Source organism: Dendrobium catenatum, unplaced genomic scaffold (genome assembly GCF_001605985.2).
Source record: "Dendrobium catenatum unplaced genomic scaffold, ASM160598v2 fragScaff_scaffold_542, whole genome shotgun sequence".
NCBI classification, from domain to species: domain Eukaryota; kingdom Viridiplantae; phylum Streptophyta; class Magnoliopsida; order Asparagales; family Orchidaceae; genus Dendrobium; species Dendrobium catenatum.
Window position 1 is genome coordinate 2,846,609 of NW_021319004.1, and position 26,894 is coordinate 2,873,502.

Genomic DNA, 26,894 nt, shown 5'->3' on the forward strand with positions numbered 1-26,894 from the left:
CTGGTTCAGAATGATGTTTTTTGCTTTTATTTTCTTTTTTGGGTGCTTATCCTTATGCACCTTAGAATGTATTTAGGGTGTTTTGTACTTTTTTCTAGTAGGGACTTTGAGCTCATAGGTTTCTTTGACTTTTTATTGCAGCTCTAATGAGCAGTAGCGAGCTTGAGGTCTCTTTAATGACTTTGTACTTTTGATTTTTATTAACGCGTAGGTCCCTCATTGGGTTTTAACTATTTTTTTTTTTTTTTGAATTGGGCCATACTTTCTAGTTTTTCAAAAATTTCATGTAAAAAATAATATATGTTTTATGACCTTTGTACCTCTATTTCTTATTCATATATATGTTGAATCTTTGCATAAAATTAAGATATTAAATTTTATATCTCAAAGATACAATAATATTATTTAATATAAAAAATGAGTATTATATCCGCAATATATTTACTCGAAGAGAAACATTACCGATTCTAAGCAATCAGCCTTTAGTCGCTTGAACAAAAACAATTGTTGACCATTCTTGACTCTCTCCACTAGCCATTTGTACTGAACCCCATATTAGTGCTGCGCCTCCTCTGCTCACCTGCAGCACTGAAGCCACTCCCATCTCCCACCTCGAAATCCGTTCCCTCCCGCCGAACACTCGTGACTTAAATGCCTTCGATCTCTCGCAACTCTCCTTTTCTCCGCGTCGCGGCACTTTGCCTCCGTTTCACCCTTTGAGAATAGCCGTTGATGGCAGCAAAGCCGCCGGAGACGTTGGCTCCTGTGCCGCCGGCATTGCCACAACCGAGATCTCCGCCCAAGTACCCGGATATCTGCGGGCGGCATCGGCTCCAGGTCGAGGCGCAGATCCTAAACCGAGAGATTTTGTTCCTCGAGGTAATCAATCGCAACCGTTTCCATGTTCTTCGTCTTTGTAATTTCTTGTGCGTTTTGTGATTCATTTGCATACGATTTCGATTTGTAACGTGCGATGAATAGTTTTGATGTTGGTGGAATTACAGAATCCGGATTTTTGGATTGGTTTTGAGTTTTTTTTTTTTTTGGGTGGGATCGGAAAGTTGGGGTGAAGGGAAAATTTACGGATTCGGATGCTGGATTTTGGCGTAGGGCGAGCGATTTGCGGGTGGGAAACAAGGTTGCTGCGATAAAGCGGTAGTGGACGAGAAAAGGCTTGTTAGTGGACATTACTGTGTTGTCTGCAGTAGTGATGGGTTCCGCTTTGTTTTTTTGCTATGTTGTGTCTGTTAGTCTAATGATATCTTTTGTGATGGGATAGGACGGCTTCTCTTTTGTGAGACTAATGGTCAAAACATATAGATATTTAATTTTAAAAAGTAATATTTTTTAAAAATTTTGAATGATTTTTATTACTCATCTAATTAAATTATGATTTTTTCTTCAAAGTTTGTGTTGATTTTTTTAGAGTTTAATATTAAAAAAAACCAATATTAGACCAATAGATATAAAGAGGGAGAGAGGGACATTCATTCATTTTTTCATCTATTTCTCTCTATATTTTTGTACTGTGTTTCATACTAATCTAATTTTTGCGACCATTTCAACATTAGAAAAAGGAAAACTTTGTACTTCTAGTTTTCTTATCACTATGTTTCTCTTAGAAAGATGCAAATGAAAGAATATAGTTGACCGAATGGATGAGCGATTCAATCTGTATTATTTTACTTCAATATATGAAGATCGGTATTGTAGTAAATTGCTGCCTTCCACATGAGTAAATTTGCCAAAAATTCTAGGAAAAAATAGTTTTTTTCTTTCTTATGAGAATACTGTGCGTGACATTGATCAAATATTTACTAAGTGATCATTGCAAATTAAGTAATGAAGTAGTGTCACTGTTTACCAGTTACCACAATGGCTGATAGATGATTTGTCGTATTAGGTTTGAGTTACTGAGCGGTCCCAGTTTCTTAATAAGGATGCAAGGGTTGAGTTACTGAGCGGTCCCAGTTTCTTAATAAGGATGCAAGGGAACAACAGAATATATAGCGCTTAATTAGGCTGCTTTATGCTTACTTATTTAGATTATGATCAATAATACCTTGCCCAAATCCAACGGTCGAAGAACGCAACTGAAATAATTAGAAATGACTTAAATTTTGGAATTTATCGCACAAATCTCATTTCTCTTGAAGATTGATCAAGTTAGAAAAGATTTTGTTGATGCAATATATAAATGAATAAGGTTGAATACTGTAAACTTGAACATTGGATCATTTGTTTATATATTTAAGTGGAACATATAACAAATAATTTATTAAAAGCCTGTGAAATGTTCACCTAGTGATGGTTTAGGGTCTGATGACTACTTTCATATTCATACCGCAATTTTCTTCATTCTACATTTAAAAAAATTATTATGTTAATATAGATAAGTGGATAACGATGATATGATTTCTAATGAAAAATATATTGTTTGATACTTCGATTTGCTTTTTATTCTATTTTTTATTAAAATTTGAATCTTAAAAGGTAAAATATAACACAAGTAAAATCTACTAATTTTGATGAATAATAATTATGAATTAGTTTAACTTCTATAAAAATAATATGTTTTTAAATCATTAATATGTCATTTAAATTTAGTTAGTTTTGTTGGCATCATACAAATTCGTACCTAATAAAGCATAATTTTTGATGCAAAGCATAAATCTTTCAATAATTCAAATGGTTAAATCAAAAGTAACTGTCAATTTTACTCAAAGACAAAATCAAGAAAAAAACAAGCTTATAATTGCATATAGATCATGTCATAGGATGTAGCTCATCACAGCGAGCTCATTACATTCAAATTGGATGCTCAAAATGACGCCGGAGCTGAAGGAGAAATAGTTTTGAAGTATTAGTGGCAACTTCAGTTTAATGTGTTTGTGATTAATTTCTTTCCTATGTTGCTGTAGCCTTATATGTGGCTCATAAGTGTATAAATACTCATGTATCAAATTAATCAAGGAGTCTGAATAGTGAATTTTCACATTTTCATTTTCCTTTTGGAATTTGAGTGCTGTATCCGGTTTTGCAACCGGTGGTGGTTTTTGGCGCGTTAACAAGAATTCAAACGAATTCTCTATTTTGCGGCCGATCGTAGTTCGAACAATTGACGATCATCGTCACCTGAAGGATGACGACGTTCGCGCCTGTTCTACGATCGAGTTACACAACATCGACGGAGTTCTTGATTCTCCGTCCAGAAGTTTTCCACGACCTTTTTCTTCGAGTCCAGAGTCAAGTGGTATCAGAGCCGGCAAGATGCCGCCTCGCCGGAATGTTCAGAGACCAGTTCAAGAAGTCTTGATTGAAGATCTGCAACGAGAGATAGCTCAGTTACAACAACGACTAGCTAGATGCGAACAACGTGATCTGGTAGTCAATACAAATGAGGAAGAAGAGGTTAAGCCATTTCATCAAGAAAGCTCTAGTGAAGTTGAAACTGTAAGACGACCGGTGGTGAGATCTAACAAGAACACTCACCATGATTGTGGAATTAAAATAGAACTCCCTTAATTCGACGAACGAATGGACCCGAACGAATTCATCAACTAGCTTCAAACAGTTGAGAGGATTCTTGAATTTAAAGAAATCCTGGCAGACAGAATTGTCAAGCTCGTTGTGATCAGACTCAAACGAACTGCATCCCTGTGGTGGGAAAATTTGAAAAGATCAAGAAACCGAGAAGGAAAGAGCAAGATTGTTACATGGGCTAAGATGAAACGGGAATTGCAAAGAAAATACATTCACGACCAGTATAAGCAAGACATTTTTTTAAAATTCACTCAGCTTCAACAACAACATCTGACTGTAGAGGAATACATATCTGAGTTTGAGCAGTTATCCTTGAAATGTGACATTGCAGAACCAGCAGAGCACACTATGGCTCGATTCTTATCTGGATTACAACCGGGGATTGCCAATGTTGTGCAATTACAGGCATACTGGACCTTCCAGGATATCACAGGGTTGGCTTTAAAAGTAGAAAAGCAGCAATCCAAGGCCCGAAAATTTTATCAGAAGAATGTCGGTCCAGAGTCTGTGAGCGACAAGGAAGCCAAAGCTTCCAAAAATGTCGCCGGGCCGAGTAGACAACCGGACGAAGCGCCGGCACGTATGACTGCTCGTTGGACTCAAGGTTCAACTCCTGCTCCAGCCCGTAAATGTTTTAAATGTCAAGGATTTGGTCATATTGCGTCCAACTGCCCCAATAGGCGTGTGGTGACCATGATAGAAGAACCTGAACCTAAAGATTCAACCACCAACTCAGTTGCTGAGGTTCCTGTGTCCGAACCTACCTACCTAATGGGAGATGAAGGAAATCTGCTAGTCTTACAACAGTCCCTAAATATTCACAAGGATGATTCATGGCTACGTCATAGCATCTTTCGAATAAGATGCACCGTTAAAGATCGTGTGTGTAACGTGATCATAGATAGTGGGAGCTGCGAGAACGTTGTTGCCACTATCATGATGGATAAGCTACAACTAACCACCACTGATCACCCTAAGCCATATGCATTATCTTGGATACGCAAGAATGCTGAAGTACAGGTGGGCAAACAGTGTCTGATTTATTTTTCCATAGGACCATTCAAAGATCATGTTCAGTGTGACGTCGTCCCCATGGACGCCATTTGCTGTTGGGACGACCCTGGCAATTTGACAAAGGGACTATCCATAATGGAACCACAAATACCTATTCATTTGTCCACGATCATCAACAAATGGTGTTGTTGCCGTCTCCAGTCATGGAGCATGAAGAACGTTCTGCGACCAACATCTTCAGTCACACTCTGTTACTTCAAGAATTGAAAGCGGCTCAACATGGTTTACTGGTGATACCAAGGTTTAAAATTGCGTAACTGCGCCTCGAGGCGGTTTTCGTCCGTGAGGCGAGGCGTAAGCCTCGAGGCGGTCTGAGGCGTAAGCCTCACGAACACAGAATTGCGTAAATGAAAAATTAAGGGTTTTAGCAGGAAAATAATAGCAATAGTGGAAAATAAGAAAGTAGATGCAATAAAATCAAGTCCCAAAGTACAAAATCACAAAATATTAGTTTAACAAAACTCATTTGTTTATATATTTAAGTGGAACATATAACAAATAATTTATTAAAAGCCTGTGAAATGTTCACCTAGTGATGGTTTAGGGTCTGATGACTACTTTCATATTCATACCGCAATTTTCTTCATTCTACATTTAAAAAAATTATTATGTTAATATAGATAAGTGGATAACGATGATATGATTTCTAATGAAAAATATATTGTTTGATACTTCGATTTGCTTTTTATTCTATTTTTTATTAAAATTTGAATCTTAAAAGGTAAAATATAACACAAGTAAGATCTACTAATTTTGATGAATAATAACTATGAATTAGTTTAACTTCTATAAAAATAATATGTTTTTAAATCATTAATATGTCATTTAAATTTAGTTAGTTTTGTTGGCATCATACAAATTCGTACCTAATAAAGCATAATTTCTGATGCAAAACATAAATCTTTCAATAATTCAAATGGTTAAATCAAAAGTAACTGTCAATTTTACTCAAAGACAAAATCAAGAAAAAATCAAGCTTATAATTGCATACAGATCATGTCATAGGATGTAGCTCATCACAGCGAGCTCATTACATTCAAATTGGATGCTCAAAATGACGTCGGAGCTAAAGGAGAAATAGTTTTAAAGTATTAGTGGCAACTTCAGTTTAATGTGTTTGTGATTAGTTTATTTCCTATGTTACTGTAGCCTTATATGTGGCTCATAAGTGTATAAATACTCGTGTATCGAATTAATCAAGCAGGCTGAATAGTGAATTTTCACATTTTCATTTTCCGTTTGGAATTTGAGTGCTGTATCCGGTTTTGCAACCGGTGGTGGTTTTTGGCGCGTTAACAAGAATTCAAACGAATTTTCTGTTTTGCGGCCGATCGTAGTTTGAACAATTGACGATCATCGTCGCCTGAAGGACGACGATGTTCGCCCCTGTTCTACGATCGAGTTACACAACGTCGACGGAGTTCTTGATTCTCCGTCCAGAAGTTTTCCGCGACCTTTTTCTTCGAGTCCGTAGTCAAGTGGTATCAGAGCCGGCAAAATGCCGCCTCGCCGGAATGTTCAGAGACCAGTTCAAGAAGTCTTGATTGAAGATCTGCAACGAGAGATAGCTCAGTTACAACAACGACTAGCTAGATGCGAACAACGTGATCCGGTAGTCAATACAAATGAGGAAGAAGAGGTTAACCCTTTTCATCAAGAAAGCTCTTGTGAAGATGAAACTGTAAGACGACCGGTGGTGAGATCTAACAAGAACACTCACCATGATTGTGGAATTAAAATAGAACTCCCTGAATTCGTCGAAAGAATGGACCCGGACGAATTCTATCATTAGAAAAAGGAAAACTTTGTACTTCTAGTTTTCTTATCACTATATTTCTCTCAGAAAGATGCAACTGAAAGAATATAGTTGACCGAATGGATGAGCGATTCAATCTGTATTCTTTTACTTCAATATATGAGGATCGGTATTGTAGTAAATTGCTGCCTTCCACATGAGTAAATTTGCCAAAAATTCTAGGCAAAAATAGATTTTTTTCTTTCTTATGAGAATTTACTGTGCGTGACATTGATCAAATTAATATTTACTAAGTGGTCATTGCAAATTAAGTAATGAAGTAGGGTCACTATTTAACAGTTACCACAATGGCTAATAGATGATTTGTCGTATTAGGTTTGAGTTACTGAGCGGTCCCAGTTTCTTAATAGGGATGCAAGGGTTGAGTTACTGAGCGGTCCCAGTTTCTTAATAAGGATGCAAGGGAACAACAGAATATATAGCGCTTAATTAGGCTGCTTTATGCTTACTTGTTTAGATTATGATCAATGATACCTTGCCCAAATCCAACGGTCGAAGAGCGCAACTGAAATAATTAGAAATGACTTAAATTTTGGAATTTATCGCACAAATCTCATCTCTCTTGAAGATTGATCAAGTTAGAAAAGATTTTGATGATGCAATATATAAATGAATAAGGTTGAATACTGTAAACTTGAACATTGGATCATTTGTTTATATATTTAAGTGGAACATAACAAATAATTTATTAAAAGCCTGTGAAATGTTCACCTAGTGACGGTTTAGGGTCTGATGACTACTTTCATATTCATACCGCAATTTTCTTCATTCTACATTAAAAAAAAATTATTATGTTAATATAGATAAGTAGATAACGATGATATGATTTCTAATGAAAAATATATTGTTTGATACTTCGATTAGCTTTTTATTTTATTTTTTATTAAAATTTGAATCTTAAAAGGTAAAATATAACACAAGTAAGATCTACTAATTTTGATGAATAATAATTATGAATTAGTTTAACTTCTATAAAAATAATATGTTTTTAAATCATTAATATGTCATTTAAATTTAGTTAGTTTTGTTGGCATCATACAAATTCGTACCTAATAAAGCATAATTTCTGATGCAATGCATAAATCTTTCAATAATTCAAATGGTTAAATCAAAAGTAACTGTCAATTTTACTCAAAGACAAAATCAAGAAAAAACAAGCTTATAATTGCATACAGATCATGTCATAGGATGTAGCTCATCACAGCGAGCTCATTACATTCAAATTGGATGCTCAAAATGACGCCGGAGCTGAAGGAGAAATAGTTTTGAAGTATTAGTGGCAACTTCAGTTTAATGTGTTTGTGATTAGTTTCTTTCCTATGTTACTGTAGCCTTATATGTGGCTAATAACTGTATAAATACTCGTGTATCGAATTAATCAAGGAGGCTGAATAGTGAATTTTCACATTTTCATTTTCCTTTTGGAATTTGAGTGTTGTATCCGGTTTTGCAACCGGTGGTGGTTTTTGGCGCGTTAACAAGAATTCAAACGAATTGGCCGATCGTAGTTCGAACAATTGACGATCATCGTCGCCTGAAGGACGACGACGTTCGCCCCTGTTCTACGATCGAGTTACACAACGTCGACAGAGTTCTTGATTCTCCGTCCAGAAGTTTTCCGCGACCTTTTTCTTCGAGTCCGGAGTCAAGTGGTATCAGAGCCGGCAAGATGCTGCCTCGCCAGAATGTTTAGAGACCAGTTCAAGAAGTCTTGATTGAAGATCTGCAACAAGAGATAGCTCAGTTACAACAACGACTAGCTAGATGCGAACAACGTGATCCGGTAGTCAATACAAATGAGGAAGAAGAGGTTAACCCATTTCATCAAGAAAGCTCTAGTGAATATGAAACTGTAAGACGACCGGTGGTGAGATCTAACAAGAACACTCACCATGATTGTGGAATTAAAATAGAACTCCCTGAATTCGACGAACGAATGGACCCGGACGAATTCATCAACTGGCTTCAAACAGTTGAGAGGGTTCTTGAATTTAAAGAAATCCCGGCAAACAGAATTGTCAAGTTCGTTGCGATCAGACTCAAACGAACTGCATCCCTGTGGTGGGAAAATTTGAAAAGATCAAGAAACCGAGAAGGAAAGAGCAAGATTGTTACATGGGCTAAGATGAAACAGGAATTGCAAAGAAAATACATTCCCGACCAGTATAAGCAAGTCATTTTTCTAAAATTCACTCAGCTTTAACAACAACAGCTGACTGTAGAGGAATACATATCTGAGTTTGAGCAGTTATCCTTGAAATGTGACATCGTAGAACCAGAAGAGCACACTATGGCTCGATTCTTATCTGGATTACAACCGACGATTGCCAATGTTGTGCAATTACAGCCATACTAGACCTTCCAGGATATCACAGGGTTGGCTTTAAAAGTAGAAAAGCAGCAATCCAAGGCCCGAAAATTTTATCAGAAGAATGTCGGTCCAGAGTCTGTGAGCGACAAGGAAGCCAAAGTTTCCAAAAATGTCGCCGGGCCGAGTAGACAACCGGACGAAGCGCCGGCTCGTATGTCTGCTCGTTGGACTCAAGGTTCAACTCCTGCTCCAGCTCGTAAATGTTTTAAATGTCAAGGATTTGGTCATATTGCGTCCAACTGCCCTAATAGGTGTGTGGTGACCATGATAGAAGAACCTGAACCTGAAGATTCAACCACCAACTCGGTTGCTGAGGTTCCTATATCCGAACCTACCTACCTAATGGGAGATGAAGGAAATATGCTAGTCTTACAGCAGTCCCTAAATATTCACAAGGATGATTCATGGCTACGTCATAGCATCTTTCGAACAAGATGCACCGTTAAAGATCGTGTGTGTAACGTGATCATAGATAGTGGGAGCTGCGAGAACGTTGTTGTCACTGTCATGGTGGATAAGCTACAACTAACCACCACTGATCACCCTAAGCCATATGCATTATCTTGGATACGAAAGAATGCTGAAGTACAGGTGGGCAAACAGTGTCTGATTTATTTTTCCATAGGACTATTCAAAGATCGTGTTCAGTGTGACGTCGTCCCCATGGACGCCTGCCATTTGCTGTTGGGACGACCCTGGCAATTTGACAAAGGGACTATCCATAATGGAACCATAAATACCTATTCATTTGTCCACGATCATCAACAAATGGTGCTGTTGCCGTCTCCAGTCATGGAGCATGAAGAACGTTCTGCGACCAACATCTTCAGTCACACTCTGTTAGTTGCGACCAACATCTTCAGTCACACTCTGTTAGTTCAATAATTGAAAGCGGCTCAACATGGTTTACTGGTGATACTGATGGAAGAGAATCCTCAACAATCGGAGATTCCGGAAGTCGTTCGGCCTCTGTTACAACAATTTAAAGATGTGTTAGCATCCGAATTACCCACGGGACTTCCACCTCTGCGTGACATTCAACATCAGATGGAACTTATATCAGGGTCGGTATTACCCAATAGACCCGCATACAGACTTCGGCCAGATGAACACTTGGAATTACAGTGACAGGTCGAAGAAGTTATTAGCAAAGGTTTTGTACGCCCCTGCGCCAGTCCATGTGCAGTCACCGCATTGCTCGTCCCTAAGAAGGATGAGTCTTTCAGAATGTGCATAGACAGTCAATCAATAAATAAAATTACGATCAAATATCGTTTCCCCATTCCTCGGATCGATGACATCTTTGATCAGCTCTATGGTGCAACTTTGTTCACCAAGATCGACCTGAGAAGCGGTTATCATCAAATAAGAGTGAGATCGAGAGACGAGTGGAAAACAACATTCAAAACGCGGGAGGGGTTGTAGGAATGGAGTGTGATGCCGTTCAGAGTCTCCAATTCCCCCAGCACTTTCATGAGACTCATGAACCAAAATTTTCAACCTCTTATGAATAAATGTGTAGTAATTTACTTTGATGATATTTTGATATACAATTGTGATACCGAAACTCACTTGATGCATTTGCAGCGTGTCTTTGAGATTCTCAGGGAACAACAGCTATTTGCCCATCCGAAGAAATGTCATTACCTGACGAACAGCATCACCTTCTTGGGCTTCATCATCTCGGCGGCGGGCATTGAAGCTGATCCCAGTAAGGTTGAAGCCATCCTGCAATGGCCGAAACCCAATTCAACTACTGAGGTGCGCCAGTTCCATGGCCTCGCCTCCTTTTACAGAAGATTCATAAAGAATTTTAGTTCCATTGCTGCACCCATCACTGAGCTACTAAAAGCTGAATGATTTTTCTGGACACCTGAAGCGGACCATGGGTTCGATCAACTAAAACTTGCCATATCGGCAGCCCCTGTTCTGGCTCTACCCAACTTTGAAGAAGTATTTGAGTTAGATTGTGATGCCTCTAACTTGGGCATTGGGGCCGTGCTCAGCCAGAAGGGTCACCCAATCGCCTTTTTCAGTGAGAAGCTTAATGACGTTCGGCAAAAGTATTCGGTCTACGACAAAGAGTTCTATGCTGTGGTGCGAGCTTTACACCATTGGGAACATTATTTGTTACCCCATGAGTTTATCTTGTTCACCGATCATGAAGCATTGAGGTTTCTTAACACTCAAAAGAAATTAAAAGGGCGCCATGCTGCGTGGGTAGAATATATGGGAGCTTTTCATTTCGTCCTGAAGCACAAATCGGGTAAATTTAACCAGGTAGCGGATGCACTTAGTCGGCGGGTAGCCTTGCTTCAAACTTTACAAAATAAAATAACAGGATTCGAAATGCTGAAGGAATTATATCCCCAGGATCCTGACTTTGGAGCCATCCAAATGTCAAGAAGGACCTAATCAGTTTTACCACTGTCGGCATGATCATCTCTTTTATGGCAATCGGCTTTGTATTCCTCAATGTTCGACGCGGATGACTATCTTACAAGAATGTCACGAGTCTAGCATTGCCGGACATTTCGGAAGAGATAAAACATTGGCTCTAACCAAAGAACATTTTTACTGGCCCTCACTTAGTAGAGATGTAGAAAGCTTCATTAAGCGGTGTCGCATTTGCGTTCTGGCCAAAACACAGGGCCAAAAACTGGGCTTATATACACCTCTACCGGTGCCAGAAAGTCCTTGGATGGACGTCAGTCTAGATTTTGTGCTCGAACTGCCGAGAACACAACGCAGGAAGGATTCAATCATGGTGGTAGTCGACCGTTTTTCGAAGATGGCTCATTTCGTGGCTTGCAGTAAGACTCTTGATGCTACTCATGTCGCCGACTTATATTTCAAAGAGATTGTCCGTCTGCACGGGATACCAAAAACAATGACTTTTGATCGGGATGTCAAGTTTCTAAGTCATTTTTGGAAGACACTATGGGCCAAGCTGGGAACGAGACTACAGTTCAGTTCCACTGCGCATCCTCAAACCGATGGCCAGACGGAAACCGTCAATTGAAGTCTACGCCTCGCCTCACCAATGAAAAATGCCTCAATATTCGAATACGCAATTTTAAACATTGGTTCCACTGCGCATCCTCAAACCGATGGCCAGATGGAAACCGTCAATCGAAGTCTGGGAAATCTTCTTCGATGCTTTGTGGGAAAGAACATAAAGCAATGGGATCTCATATTACCGCAAATAGAATTTGCGTTCAACAGATCTGTGAACTAGGGCACGGGACACACTCCGTTTCAAGTAGCATATGGCGGTAATCCCTTGACTCCGTTGGATTTGATTCCTCAAGTGACAAAAAACAACTACAATGCCGACGGAGATAAGCATAGTTGAGAAATTCAACGACTGCATCAGCAGGTACGAGAACTCATTCAGAAGCATAATGACAAATGTATGAAACAAGCAAACAAATCTCGACGAGATGTCCAATTTAACGAAGGAGATAAAGTATGGATTCGTTTGCGGAAGGAAAGGTTTTCCCCCGGCGCGTTTGGCAAGCTCAAACCAAAAGCGGATATACCTTTTCGAGTCGTCCAAAAAATTGGAGACAATGCATACCAAATTGAGCTTCCAGGTGACTATAATGTTTCAGCCACCTTCAACGTTGCTGATCTTTCTCCCTATTATGACCCTAAAGTTTCTCCTACACCGGGAGAATGACGCCGGAGCTGAAGGAAGGACGCCGGAGCTGAAGGAGAAATAGTTTTGAAGTATTAGTGGCAACTTCAGTTTAATGTGTTTGTGATTAGTTTCTTTCCTATGTTACTGTAGCCTTATATGTGGCTCATAAGTGTATAAATACTCGTGTATCGAATTAATCAAGGAGGTTGAATAGTGAATTTTCACATTTTCATTTTCCTTTTGGAATTTGAGTGCTGTATCCGGTTTTGCAACCGGTGGTGGTTTTTGGCGCGTTAACAAGAATTCAAACGAATTCTCTGTTTTGCGGCAGATCATCGTTCGAACAATTGACGATCATCGTCGCCTGAAGGACGACGACGTTCGCCCCTGTTCTACGACCGAGTTACACAACGTCGACGAAGTTCTTGATTCTTTCTTCCAGAAGTTTTCTGCGACCTTTTTCTTCGAGTCCGGAGTCACAAAAGGCCTTGAACTAGTCAAATCGTCCAATTTTCCCCTCCTATGCATGGAAGTGGCCCCACGCAACCTCTTAGTCACGTGCAGGTAGTTATGTGTCCATGTTTCCATTTATCTTTTATTGGCGTCTGAGGGCCACCAAATTGGCCCAATGGCATGCTAATGCCCTCCGAGATCACATTGCACTTGTATATTGCATTGCAAACCATCTGGAAATACTTGGACTTTTATCTCATTGCAACCTCTGTGTTAAAATTAAATGATCCTAAATGGGACAACGAACCTTATTAGATTCCTCTCAGAGATTTGACTGTCAAAACTTCAATGAGTCATCACTAATATGCTTGTGGTGTAGAGATCTACAATGTGATATATTTGGATCACCAACCTAGTCATTCCAGGTAGTTGGCAACCGTCGTTGTTATAACATCATTGAACGCCCGTATTAACCCCAACTTAGGGGAGTTAGTCAAGTTAGCTCGAGTGTTGATGCTGTAAATGTGAATCGTCGTCATTGTTATAGAGTTATGATCTTTTGTATATATGATTGTTTAGTTGTATTTTTGTTTTCTTTATGGACTCTTCCGTTGTCAGGTCATATTGGGCATTTATATCATTGGGTCATGTTTGTGCTTTGGGCTTTGGAGGTCTTATGTTTTGAGTCATGTGAATATGAATAATGTGTGCGTGAGTGTGTGTGTATCTAGCTAGTTATAACATTGCCTTATCTTTGCCTAATGGACCCATTTTGACTACTTTTGACCACTACCACATATGTTGACTTTCACATCATCTTTGACGGTCACATCACATTACCGCTCCATTTTCTCTCTCATTCAGGGCTTGGTCGGCCCCTCCCTCCTTGTTGTTCTCTACAAATTAATTTAGAAGCTTTTGTATCTTGATATTCTCTCCTAATGCTTTGACCTTGGAACTTCCATGAATGACCTTGGAAACTTTCATAGCCCACAAAAATTCATTACTACCTCTTTCCTATGTCTTCCCCGACACCCCCTCATGATTCTTGGGTTCTTCTTGTCACTTGTATATATATAGCTCCCTTGCTTCATGTACAAGGGATTATATCATATTAATGAAAGGTTTGAGTTCCACTTACACAATTGAGTGTGCTTTTTTTTTTTTTACTTCTCTCGATTAACAAAACTTGAGTCTGAAAAAAATGGACTCCAGTTAAGGAAGGAATGAGCTCATCATGATGACAAATTATTCATGAAGCTCAACTTTAGTTATAGCCAAATACAACATTGATTTTTATAAGTTATTCACAAGGCTTGATCATTCTCTAAGTTTATTTTCATCTTTCACGCTTTCTTAAGGATAAGATTCTTGATTGTTTATCATTACTAGAACAAGCACAAACTGCCATACCCCATGTCTGGAAGGCGGTACACCTCAGCAACACGGGATTTGGTGAAAGGATATGAAGGTCTGTTTTGTATTCATAAAGAGAAACATGCATATACAAAGGATACAACATGATATATATACACTAGAGTAAACAAATGAAGTGAATTTAAAAGGCTAATTTATTAATAAAATGCATATGACTATAACATCCAAATAATAATAGTTTCAATACAAGCCAAAAACGGAATATAAATAGAACAATAAACAATAAAGAAACTACTTAACCCTCATAGTCAAAACATAATAAACTATTACACTATTAATACAAAAAAGAAATAGACTACTATTGGTAACTCTGCTTATGAGGTGGCGGTCCATCAAACATGCCTACAAGACCGCTGAAAAGAAAACAGGTGAGTTTGATAAATCAAACTCAGCAAGTAACTCCTATTTATTAAAGTATAAATGACAAAGGACTATGACATGCAATATAAACAACCAAAAGGGAGGAGAATAATTAATAACCTTTAGTCACCAAATCAAAGTAGCTGTGAGATATGCTATGTTTATATGAAAGACTTTAATATGCTAATGTAACTAATGCACATATTGAAATGTTGCACACATAATTTCAGTTATTTAGAAAATATTAGAAATGATCTTTCTTTATTAGATTTAAATGAGAATTTGACTTTTAACATAACACAATGGAGAAAAAGGATTCATGTAGTCGACCCCACATAGTGCGATAAAGTCTTGATGTTGTTGTTGTTGTCATGTTCACTTATATTTTCTTATATATATATAATTAACCTAATTTATTAAAGAAATTAATTCAAAATTAAATAAATGTATTAAAGAAAACACAGAATAATGTTTACACTAATTAGACACTGTACAACTAACACTAAAATCCAAACTCCTAAAAAGCTAACCAAAATAAAAAATAGAAAGAAAGGCTCCAAAATCCTAAATTAAACCCCTCTAACTCCTAGTAAGGCTCCAACTCCTGACAAGCTACAGCTCATGGTAAACCTTATAGCTACCTGTGAGGTCTCCAAACTTCTGTAAGCTACGAGCAACTTCAAACAAGTAGACGAAAATCAACTCAGGGCAAATAAAAAAAACTAGTGCTGGAAAGAACATAACATGTATTGTTAAAATAAAACTAGTGCTGGTAAAACATGTACTAGTAAAGAAGGTGCTAGAAAAAATCAAAATTAGTACTAAGAGAACAAATATGTACTAAAATAGACTAGTATTGAAACAAACAAATAAAGCTATTGCTGAAGTAGGAAAGCTACAAGCACTGCTACGAGCAAAATCACTATAAAATAATGAAAGCTAGAATAGAAAGCACTAGTGTCAGGTGGTAGGGTGTGTTACTCTACAGTCAACCCAATAATAAACTAGTAGCGAAATTAGGATAAATCCCAACTAAATTAATGTACGCAACCTCCCAAGGGGAGCTACAAAAACTCTTATGGGGAGTCATAAACCCTCCCAAGGGGAGCAACAAAAAACTCCCTAAGGGGAATAATCAAATCCACTAGTTACTGTAAAAGGGAAGCAACAAATCCTACAAACTAAATGCTATTTGGGCCACATTTAATAGAGGCCGTAAGACCAACTACTCATGCTACTTCTAATAGAAGCTATAAGACCTACATGCATCCAAAACCTCTTGGCTACTTCCAAGTGAAGTAGTAAAAACTGTTTTAACCCACGCTTGGGCAACCTCTAATAGAGGCCATAAGACCTGCTACACGGGCTACTTCCAAGCAAAGTCGTAAGTCCCACTACACAGGCTACTTTCAAGAGAAACCGTAAGACCCACTGTACGAGCTACTTCCAAGCGAAGCCGTAAAACCCGCTACATGTGCTTCTTCAAAGCAAAACAGTAAAACCCGTTACACGGGCTACTTCCAAGCGAAACCGTAAGACCCAATACACTGTCTACTTTCAATGAAAGTTATAAGCCTAGACCCAAACCCAAACTACAAAAAAACTCCTAAATGAGACCTGAACCAAATCCAAACTACAAGAAACTCGTAAACGGGATCATACGACCTTACATAAATTTAAATTACGGGCAACTCTTAAGTAGAGCCACAAGTCCCAACCTAAACTATAATAAAATTAAAACTCACACCTACGCATTTTAATTTACTCAAGATCCTTGAGAGAAGGCAACCCATGACTGCTAATCAAATTCCCTTGACACTACAATCAACGGTTGTTAGGATTGGTAGACTGAAACCTACGGTATATCTGGGACGACGGAACCATGAGATCTTGATCGTGTGTACCTTCATCCCTTACAACCAAGACAAAAACACTTGTACACTTCTGCACTTCTTGCACAATTAAATATACTTTCATCTTTAATTTAGAAGTGTTTGATACACCTTAGGTTTCACAAATTAGGGTTTGCCCTAATTTTCCTTCAAGATGAAATTTCTCCTCCAAATCCAAGAAAAAATCAACACAAGAGGGATGAGAGGAAGAACAAGAACATTTGCATTCAAAATCCAAGAGAAACAAGATACAATTTGTCCACTTCGGCCCGCATCAGTGTTCTTCTACGCTTTAGAAGAGGTAATTAACTATGAGGGCTTGCTCTCATAGGAAGTGGAACTTTAGAACTAAATAAACCCTGATGCTTATCATTAGGGGAAATCTGGTTAAATTAAAATCCAATCTACCTCAGGAAAAATAGGACCTTAGGCTAGAGAAAGTTTTATGCTGTAGCGCAGACTTTTCAAATTTCCTGAGGGTGAACAATATCAAGCATTCAAAGAAAAACCTTTTCAGGTGGATGGAAAACACTAAAAGGAAGGTTTGAGAGCCCTAATATTTAGATTCCAATGAATAGAGGGTTGACAATTACATATTCAAAAGCTATTCAACCACTCTATAATACAAAATTCTTATTTCATTGAATGGGTGGCCGACAAATACTTCTCTGGAAAGGGAGTGTTATTAAATTTTATCGCATGCAATTTATATAAAAGGGAAGGGAGTCGGCCATGACATAAATTGAATGAAAATTTGTCTTTCAATTAAGCATATGGTGATTCCAATAATGAGAGGGATCAACCATGCACATTTGAAACTATTGAAGCTTACTTTGATCGATCTTGATCATCAAATATTTGTTATTTGATGGAGGAGGCCAACCATTCAAGTATGGAGTGGAAATCTAACCCTCCATTCTATAAACATGCCTGATCTTCATCATCTTCTTGCAAGGGCTTCCTTTGCGTAGTGGAAGACGGATTGTTCATGAGTAGAGGCAGGCTAGTGGCTACTCATATGTAAATAAGGTTGGATGTGAAGTCATGCATTGTAGAAATGCACTAGGAAGAATGTTAGAGTCATAGGTCACATGTGTGCTGTGACAAGACAAGGAGCTTGTGCATTCAAGACTATGCAAAAATTTGAGCACAAAAAGGACATAGGGACACACCTGAATTGCTCTGGCAAGGAGTGTTCTTGGCATGTGCTTATCAATCTTGCTTGGCAAAGAGAGTGGGCAAAGCGTCGTGGACAAGCGACTGTTGGATCACATAAAGGTGATTTTGTGTAGTGAGTTGAGAGGCGTGAGATGGCATGGGAGGCGTAACATGATTAGGTTTACACATAGGTGATCGTTGGATGTTGTGCATACAGAAAAGATTGGGTGGTTGATGACTGAGAGTGTGCGCCCAGAGTGACGTGCATGAGACGAAACGTGCATGTTGTTGGGCTGATTTAGAGTGTTGTGAGGGATTTAATAGAGTGTAAGCACTGATGAGAGGAGGGTAGTGGTTGGTCAAGATTGCCCTAGCAAGATTGAAAGAAGAGAAGAGAAAGAAAAGAGGGTTGGTTCATGGCTCTAATATTATATAAATGATATGAATAATGGATCGCTCATTTTCTTAACTATTCAGCATAATATAATATAAAATATGATATAGGATTGGTTTTAGGTAGGTTACATTAATCCTGGCATAAATCAAGCTAGGCCAACTCAATGCATATCAAATATTTAAAGAAAACATTTGCAAACAAGGAAAGTAAATGATTATAATCAAAACATTAATTCCTTTATGCTAGTTTGGGTTAATCATTTTTCTTGTTTTTTTTTCTTTTGCAATTTTAATAATTTGATTGTTTGTGTGATTTGAGTTTGTTCAAAGTTCTTACAATCCGGATTTCTGATTTTTATATGACTTCCCATCATCATGTGATTTTCATTGATCTTGAACTTATTTATTATATTTCCATTTGGAGGAACATTAAATTATATGGTCGAATGAATTTTCCATTTTTTCTGGCTTCTAAATGAAATTTTTGTGAATTGAGAATTTATGTTTGAGTGAATGATTTTATGCATTTCATTCTAAATTTATATCAAGAAATGTAGAAACTAATATAGCTGGCATCGTTATGAAGTGGTCAATTTTGCTTTTAATCACTCAAGTAACTCTTCTGAACTGCTGAAAAATGCATTAATTTTATTTACTTTGGAAGTTGTCATTTTTACTTGTAAACTGTTGCATTTTTTGTTCGCGGAAATGTTGATTACTCCAGTAGTTTTTTCAGTAGAATAATCACCTAACAGTTTTTTTCTTTCTTTATATGTTTACTTGCCTTCTGATAAATGAATATAGTTCTTTCATAGGCTCACTCAATGTGATTGAGGAGCTTTTAGTTGAAAAACCTTCATTTAGATTTAAAAAATAAAAAAAGCACGGCTATCCGATTTTTTTCATATTCATACAACTTTCTCAGTAAAATTGTTTAGCTTCTTCAGACTGTTAAATATTTTTAGTGTGTTTATTGACTTCTTTTTCAAATTAAGAATGAACTTAGAAAACCTGATTTTAAGCAGGAGGAGCTGCAATCACTTGAAGAAGCTCAGCCTGTTTCTAGATGCTGCAACGAGTATGCGCCAAAATTTGGTTCTATTTCTGTTTTTATGCTTTTCCTTCTTTCCCTAAATCCAGTTTTTTTTTTTTTTAAACTCTTAAGTATCATACTATCATGCAATTAAAATCATGATTTGGTGATGCACTTAAGCATTATTAAATCATAAGAAGTTTAAAATCATATGAATTATTTTCTATTAGGTCCTAAAACCGAGATTTTCGACCCTTTTTACTAGCGCATGCTAATATATCACTAAATTTATACAATACTTTTAACGGTCATCAATATTCAAAAAAAGTGTCAGCGAATGTATTTTTTTTTTCTCCTGGTGGCATGAACATACCTTCCCTTGATGGAAAGATCATGCCCAAGGAGATTTTTACAATTCTGATCCATCAAATACCACTTGCTGAAGGCAATGCAGCCTAATGGTACCCTTGGCAGGGTTGACGAATTTGTGCAAAAAAAGGCAGATCCATTAATACCGCAGTATGATTCCTCAACCAGTTTTATCAACCTTTGATGTTTTGTGGTAGCTCATTGAATCAGGCATTATCTTTTTTCTTTACTTTTTTTAACAGAAAGAAGAAGAAGCGTAAATCTTGCTCCTTTATTAAGTCGCTCAGGTAATTCGACTACTTTTCTAGCTCTTTCATTGGCTTAAAGCCTTCAAACATTTAGAAACTGTAAGGATGAATTTGTGGTCAAAATGAGCGTAAGCATTGCAAAGTAAATATGGAAACTTCTTTAAATTTCTTTGTGATGAAAAAAATTGTAAAAAAATATACTTTGTTATGAAGTAAAATTTCACTACCTAGAGGCTAGAGTGTATTGGGGATCCTCGTGCCTGTATAGAAATAAATGAAATGGAGTTTTTATGTGAATCCATGCATGCTTAGATTAAGCTAGTAGCTTTAGCTGAGCATTCAGTCACCAAGCATCTTGCGTTTAGATACCTTTGAATTTTTAGTTAATTTTTAAATATATGATTTTTTTTAATAATATAAGCCAGCAGTTGTGATTGTTTGGATGCTACGGTGTGACTGTTGTAGGCTAAGTTTCACGAATCTTTTTTAACCAATAGCTGCATCCCTTGCCTTTTGATCCACTACAATATGCTTAACAGCTTCCTATGAAATGCCCAAACATTACTTTTTTTATATAATTGTGTTTTTTCGTCACAGAATATGAAAAATATAGTAAAACGTTGTTCTAATATTAGATGGGGACATCTAAAGAACACTAACAAAAATATTTTTGAGAGTAAGATTCGAGATCTTAAGATTTTGTATGTGTATGAAGAACCGAATGTTACGTGGGAAAAAATAGCTAGTAATATTAAGAATGTTGTAAAGGATGTGCTTAGAGTTTCAAAAAAAAAAAATCCTAATTATAAAAATAGTTCGTGGTGAAATCAAACTGTGTAAGAAAGATAAAAAATAAGAAGCTTTGTTATAATAATTGGTTGAGATGTAAAAACTATGAAAATTGGGAAAATATAAAGAGGTTCGTAAGGTGTTTAAGAAAGCAATATGCAATACAAAAATTTTAGCTTTTAATGATTTATAATTTATATAATATATTAGATTTTAAACAGTGTGAAAATATATGTATAAGTTAGCTTAACAAAGAGATAGGACTAGTAAGGTTATAGTTCAAGTGAAGTGCATTTAAAGATAAAGATAAAAAGTGCTTTATTTAGAAGGAGATATTCAACAAAGGTGGATGAGATATTTTACTAAGCTTTTCAATGAAGATTGTGAGAGTACAATTAACTTTAGTGATCTTAGCACTCTAAATGGAAATAGAGATTTTTATTTTTATCGGTGTATTAGTAAAACTGAAATTAGAGGCTTTAAAGAAAATAAAATGTGGAAATACTAGTGGAGTTGATGATATTCCAATAGAGGTGTGGAAATGCTTAGGAGATACAGGAATTTCTTGGATTACTAAACTTTTTAATATTATTTTGAAAACTAATAGATGTCAGATGAGTGGAGAATAAGTGTGTTCCTATTTTTAAGAATAAAGATGATGCACAAGATTATAAGAATTATAGATGAATTAAGTTGATATGTCATATGGACCATAGGTTACGACATGTTACTAATATTTCTCAAAATTAATTTGGTTTCATGCCGGGTAGGTCTACTACGGAAGCTATTCATTTATTGAAAGAGTTGATGGAGAAGTTTAGAGAGAATAAGGAGGATCTACATATGATATTTATTGATTTGGATAAAGCATTTGATAAAGTTCTAAGAGAAGTGCTATGGACAATTCTAGAAGAGAAAGGGGTTAATAATGCTTATTTTCAAGTCATTAGGGATATGTATGAAGGAGCTGATACTTGTGTTCAAATACAAGATGGTTTGTCCAAGTATTTTCCTATTTCAGTTGGATTACATCAAGGATCAGCCTTAAGCCCTTATCTTTTTTTATAGTCATGGATTTTCTTACTAGACATTTGCAAGAGGATGTACCCTGTTGTATGATTTTTGCTGATGATATTCTTCTTGTTGATAATACTAGAGAGGAAGTTGAAAGTAAACTTGAATTATGTTGGTCAACCTTAGAGTCTAAAGGTTTTCGCTTGAGTAGATCAAAAATCTAATACAAGGAGTATAATTTTAGTAGAATAGATCTAGTGGGGGGTTTGTGACTTTGAGCGATCGTCATTAATAAGTGTACTCATTTTAGAAATCTTGGGTCTATTGTTCATATTGAATAGTGATGGTGAAATAGATGGGAATATTATTGATAGAATTTAAGTTAGACGATTGAAGTGGAGGAATGCTTCAGATTTGTTATGTGATAGAAAAGTACCACTCAAACTTAAGGGAAATTTTAATGAGATGGTGGTGAGACTTGCAATGTTTTACGCGTAGAATGTTTGCCATTAAAAGAGAAGCATAATATTTAGTTAAGTGTTGCTGAGATGAGGATGCTCAGGTGGATGAGTGGATTTACTCTTAGAGACATGATACATAACAAGCATTTTCATGAAAATGTTGGAGTAGCTCCAGTGACAGATAAGATTAGAGTGAGTCGTCTTAAATGGTTTGATCATGTAAAACGACGACCTTCCGATGACCCTGTTAGGAGAGTAGATGCATTAGAATTGACCAATGTTAAAAAAGGTAGAGGTAGACTAAAAAGACTTAGTTAGAAAATATTAGAAATTACCTTTCTTTATTAGATTTAAATGAGAATTTTACTCTTAACATGATACAATGGAGAAAAAGGATTCATGGAGCCGACCCCATGTAGTGGAATAAAAGGCTTGTGATAGGAAATGCTTGTATTCACAAGCAAACCTAACCCAAATCAATTATCAAACAAAAAAAAACTGTTGTCCACAGCAAGAAAACAACCCAAACAATGGAAAATCTGAGAGGAACTTAGGAGAAAATCATAGGAAAGCAATTGCAAACACTTGTATTCCACTAGTAGATGAAAAGCACTTGCAAGATACAATTTTCCTTGAATTCGAGAGGAAGGAAATACTCTCCACAATCTCCGGCAACGCCAAGAGCCCAAAACAAACCCTAGATCTCAAAACAAGATTCAAATTCAGGATAATCCCCCCTTTTCCTCCTAACCTCCTAATTAACCATAAAGGAGTTTTACAAAATGTCTAAACATCCCCTCTCATTCAAAATTTCCCTCCCAAAACTCCTCCTTGGCCCCCCACGGGTTCCGCCTGTGCCGCTTGGTTCCACTCCTGTGCCGCTCAGCTCCGCTCCTGTGCCGCTCGGCTCCGCTCGGTTCCGCCTGGAGTAAGTGAGGACTGGTCCGGGCTGGACCGGTCCAGCCGGCCCCTCCTGGGCCGGCCTAACAGCTTGATGTTGTTGTTGTTATTGTTGTGTTTTTGCATCATAGTTGATTTGCTTCCAAAATAAATGCCGTCAAATTATTTGTGTTTAGCTTCAGAAGTTGAAAGAGAAATAAACTAAGAGTTAGGCAAACAAAAACATTTCCTAAATTTTGATAACTCTACACGGTTTGTAGCAAACCAAGTAACCCCTCATGTATTCATACAACCACATGAGCATCTATTCATGTCTTTAACAATCTTTAAAGTCTTTCAAATTTTTTTCTGTGCTAGATCAAACCTTTGCTGCAATTTCTCATGGCTCTGCTGCTCATGCCCTTGCTCTTTCCGGCTCAGAAAACCAAGACAATGTGTTTTTGATAATTTAAATAACTGCAGTTCCTGTACTGGAAATCATGGTTGCTCCTGCTGCAATTCCTGTAAGAAATGTTGTACTTTGCCTCACTGCCATTTTCCAAGTTTCACTTGTCCCAGATGTTCTTGTGGCTGTGTCTGGTACTGTTGCCCGAGCTGCAAAGAGAAGCGGTCCTGCTGCTGCGATAAAGCCTGCTGCAGCAGCCAATGTCTTTGCTGATCATCGGTTTGTTTAGTATTTCTTCTGCTTTCTCTTAGAATCATTCTTTTGATATGTCCTGTTCTTTTACAGTTACTGTTGTTTTAGTAAATATTTTTCTTGTATAATCTCTCTTCCAATGCCAGAGAGAACATTGTTAAGATTTGTTGTCTTTTAAATATGCATCTTAAATCTTTTTTTAAAATAATTGCTCTTCATAACTTCCATTGTGAATTTGATTTTATTTTAATATGGTATGATTCATTTCATTTGTATACTTCATGTTAGAAAGCTGGGAAAACCTCATTGTTTAGCAGGAAGAACAACACAAGTTGTGCCATATTGTCTGTCAAATCTTCCACTTTAAGTGGGAATATTTCTTCCATTTTTGCAGTAGTTGCTTGCTGCTAGGTTGATTTTATTCTAGGGGGATTTATATACACAACACTCAAAATTATAGACTTCATACGTTTAACATATAAATTTTATTATTTACACATATAACATATAAAATTTAAAATAACATAAAAAATAACACCCTCTTCTCCTTAATAGATAAGTTTAAACCAAAATACAATTTACTCTTTGCCAACCACAAGTACAACTGCTGCACCTCTCCTATATGAGTGAGGAAAACCCACAATTCCCTAATTTACTTGAATTTTTTCTAAAAGTGTTGAAACACTTGATTGTGACTAAAAGCTATAACCAGTAAATCAACAAAATTTAATCTCTGCAATGCAAGTTTTATAATATATGTCAAAACATGAATTTAAAGCTTTATTAAGAGATGGAGAGAGATGACACTAATTGAGACTTCAAATAAAGCTTGAGGATGAACATATTGAATATTTCTTTGAAATGATAAAACTTTTAAGCATCAATTATTTTCCTTTTTCTTTGATTTTGATTGGAATGATTAATGTTGAAGCTCTTAAAGGGCTTCTGGGTGCTCGCGAATTGTGTGACAAAAATCCTTTTACAAGCTACAAATGATATGACGATGCCAAGGGGAAAGCATGAGAACCACCAGAAGGGTTGAGTCCTTAAAGGTGGCGAAGAATAGATGACACTTCAATGCGGTGTTGTGTTCTTCAGTGAGGTGGCTGACTCAAAGTAAGCAATAAGGTCGACAATATTTAACCTCCCCATGTGTAGTTCTCACTGAGGTATTTTGATTTTCATAAACTACGTGATGTAGAACTAAATGCGTAGGCTGATGCTTAATTAAAAAATTACACTTCCACTCATTACTTGGTCGGATCCAGATCTGATGGTACCCAATCTTAAGGTCAATCTTCGAGAAAAGGGTGGCTCCTGTCATCATATCCTGATCACTAGACTCCCTATTCTCACTTATCAAGGTGGGGAGTGGATTCTTCTTTGCAATTGTGGTAATAGATCTCATCTACCACTTGTTTTGAGTTCAATGCTCTATCGCTATAATGTGTTCTTTGAGCAATGGAGCTATCCTTCTGGCTTATTCACGCATGGGTTCTCTCTAGGGAGTCACCTTCAATGCTCTATGTATCATTATTGTGATTCTTTGTTCCATTTCCATCAGGTCATGGTGGGTTATAAAGTTATGATTCATATTGACAAATCATAGTATTTGGCTTCTTGTCAATGGTATCACTTCATGCTCACCGCATTTAAGAGGTTCTTGAATTCAAATCTGATGTGATGCGATGAAGGAGTTACACAGGAAATTAAAAGAGAATTAAATTTGAGCTCCACAAATTATCTAATCATGCATCAAAGTTAAGTCAATTATATGTAATTCGCGGTGTTCAATTTGCTAGGCAAAGAAATTACGACAAGAAAGCTAAACTCTTTAAGCAAATGCGAAGAAAAAAAATAAAACAAAGGCTAGTAAATAAAAATCCCACAATTAATACCAAGTTGTTCACACCTTGAGACCTTTAACACTCTCTTCCTACGGAGACTAAGCTAAGCGACGGAAGATTGTCCAAACTAGCATGGAGGTTGCCACTAAGATGGAGGTACCAAGGAACGTTGCCATGGAAGAGGATTTCGGAGGCGGAGGAGGCACGGTAGATCGACCTTTGATAATCCAAGTGTAGATGGAGAAGTGTTCGTCAATGGAGTCTACAAGCGCCGGCAAGATTCGGTCCAAGTATTCGTCGACGGTATCGTCGAAATCAAATCCGACGTCAAAGAATTGTGACCGCAAGATGTTGACTCTTCCGTTGCAATCGTATTAAAACCCGTAGTTCCACTCGGGTTCGTCCATGCATCCTTGGAGTGGATCCGGAAGGTCGCCGCAAGCAAGATCTCGAAAGGGTGGAGGAAGAGGCCGGCGGCTCCGGGTGCCAAGGGGGAGGCCGGCGGTGAGAAGAGGAGAAAGAGGGGCTGTGGTGGTAGAAACTGAAAATTATTTCAGTTTTGGGGGTTTTGGAGGGAGGAATTTGAGCCTTAATTCAATTTCATTAATTCCTTAATGGGGAATTAATGAGGGGAAAGAAACCCAAGGGGGCCGGCGGCAATGGGGGAAGAGAGGAGAGGGTTTGAGTGTGAAAACTGAGAATAATTTCAGTTTTGGTTGGGTTGGGAGGGAAATCCAAATGAAATCAATTTCAAATTTCAATTTGGATTAATGGAATTAATGAGGGCCATTAATGGGGCCATAATAAGGGGGGCGGCGGGTTGAGTGCAGGGAGAGGAAATTAGGGAGAGAGGGAGGGGATTTCTATTCAAGGATGATGACTAGGCAATCATCCAATAAATCCAATTTGATTCAAATTTCGAAATTTCAATTCATTCATTCTTCCAAAAATGAAAACTTTCCAAAAATGGAAGAATTTCAAAATTTGAAATTTCAATTCAAGAGCGGCTACGAGGGAGAGTGGTGGTGGGAGGGTGGACGTGAGGGGAGGCCGGCGGCACCATTGGCGGACGGTGGGGCTAGGTTGGCCGACGGGTGGGAGGGGAAAAGCCAAGGGTTCGGCTGCCAACTAGGGGATGATGTGAGGATTTTGGGCGGGGAAGAGAAAGTAAATAACACAAGAAAGAAAACAAGAACAAGGTTTGAGAACTCACTAAGAGATCTCAAGTTTGAAGAACTCACACAGAGATCCTCATGCACTCACAAAGAGAACACAATCGTAATTTTCATTCAATTATCCAATAGTCCTCATACAAGATACAATGGCCATATAAATAGGCTCCAAAGAAAATAAAGTGCAAAAGTCTAAAATGCCCCTTGGGGCTACAAAAGCAACTACTACCCTCAGGGGTAAAATGGGAAACTACGAAAATAAAAGCATAATATAAAAAACT

General features: G+C 37.4%; 1 protein-coding gene across 1 annotated transcript; it reads left to right on the plus strand.

The window, feature by feature from the left end:
- Positions 1-449: 449 nt before the first annotated feature.
- LOC110095832 (guanine nucleotide-binding protein subunit gamma 3) lies at positions 450-23,794 on the plus strand. Its single transcript, XM_020821541.2, has 5 exons — positions 450-879; positions 19,169-19,221; positions 19,651-19,695; positions 19,788-19,832; positions 23,315-23,794. Exons 1-5 carry the CDS (start codon positions 733-735, stop codon positions 23,613-23,615), a joined length of 591 nt encoding a protein of 196 aa, XP_020677200.1. The 5' UTR covers positions 450-732; the 3' UTR covers positions 23,616-23,794.
- The last annotated feature ends 3,100 nt before the right edge of the window (positions 23,795-26,894 follow it).

Coding starts and splice junctions, on each gene's coding strand:
- LOC110095832 (XM_020821541.2), top strand. CDS start 733: ATGGCAGCAAAGCCGCCGGAGACGTTGGCTCCTGTGCCGCCGGCATTG. Junction 19,696..19,787: donor GCAGATCCATTAATACCGCA/GTATGATTCCTC, acceptor TTTTTTTAACAG/AAAGAAGAAGAAGCGTAAAT. Junction 19,833..23,314: donor TCCTTTATTAAGTCGCTCAG/GTAATTCGACTA, acceptor TTTCTGTGCTAG/ATCAAACCTTTGCTGCAATT.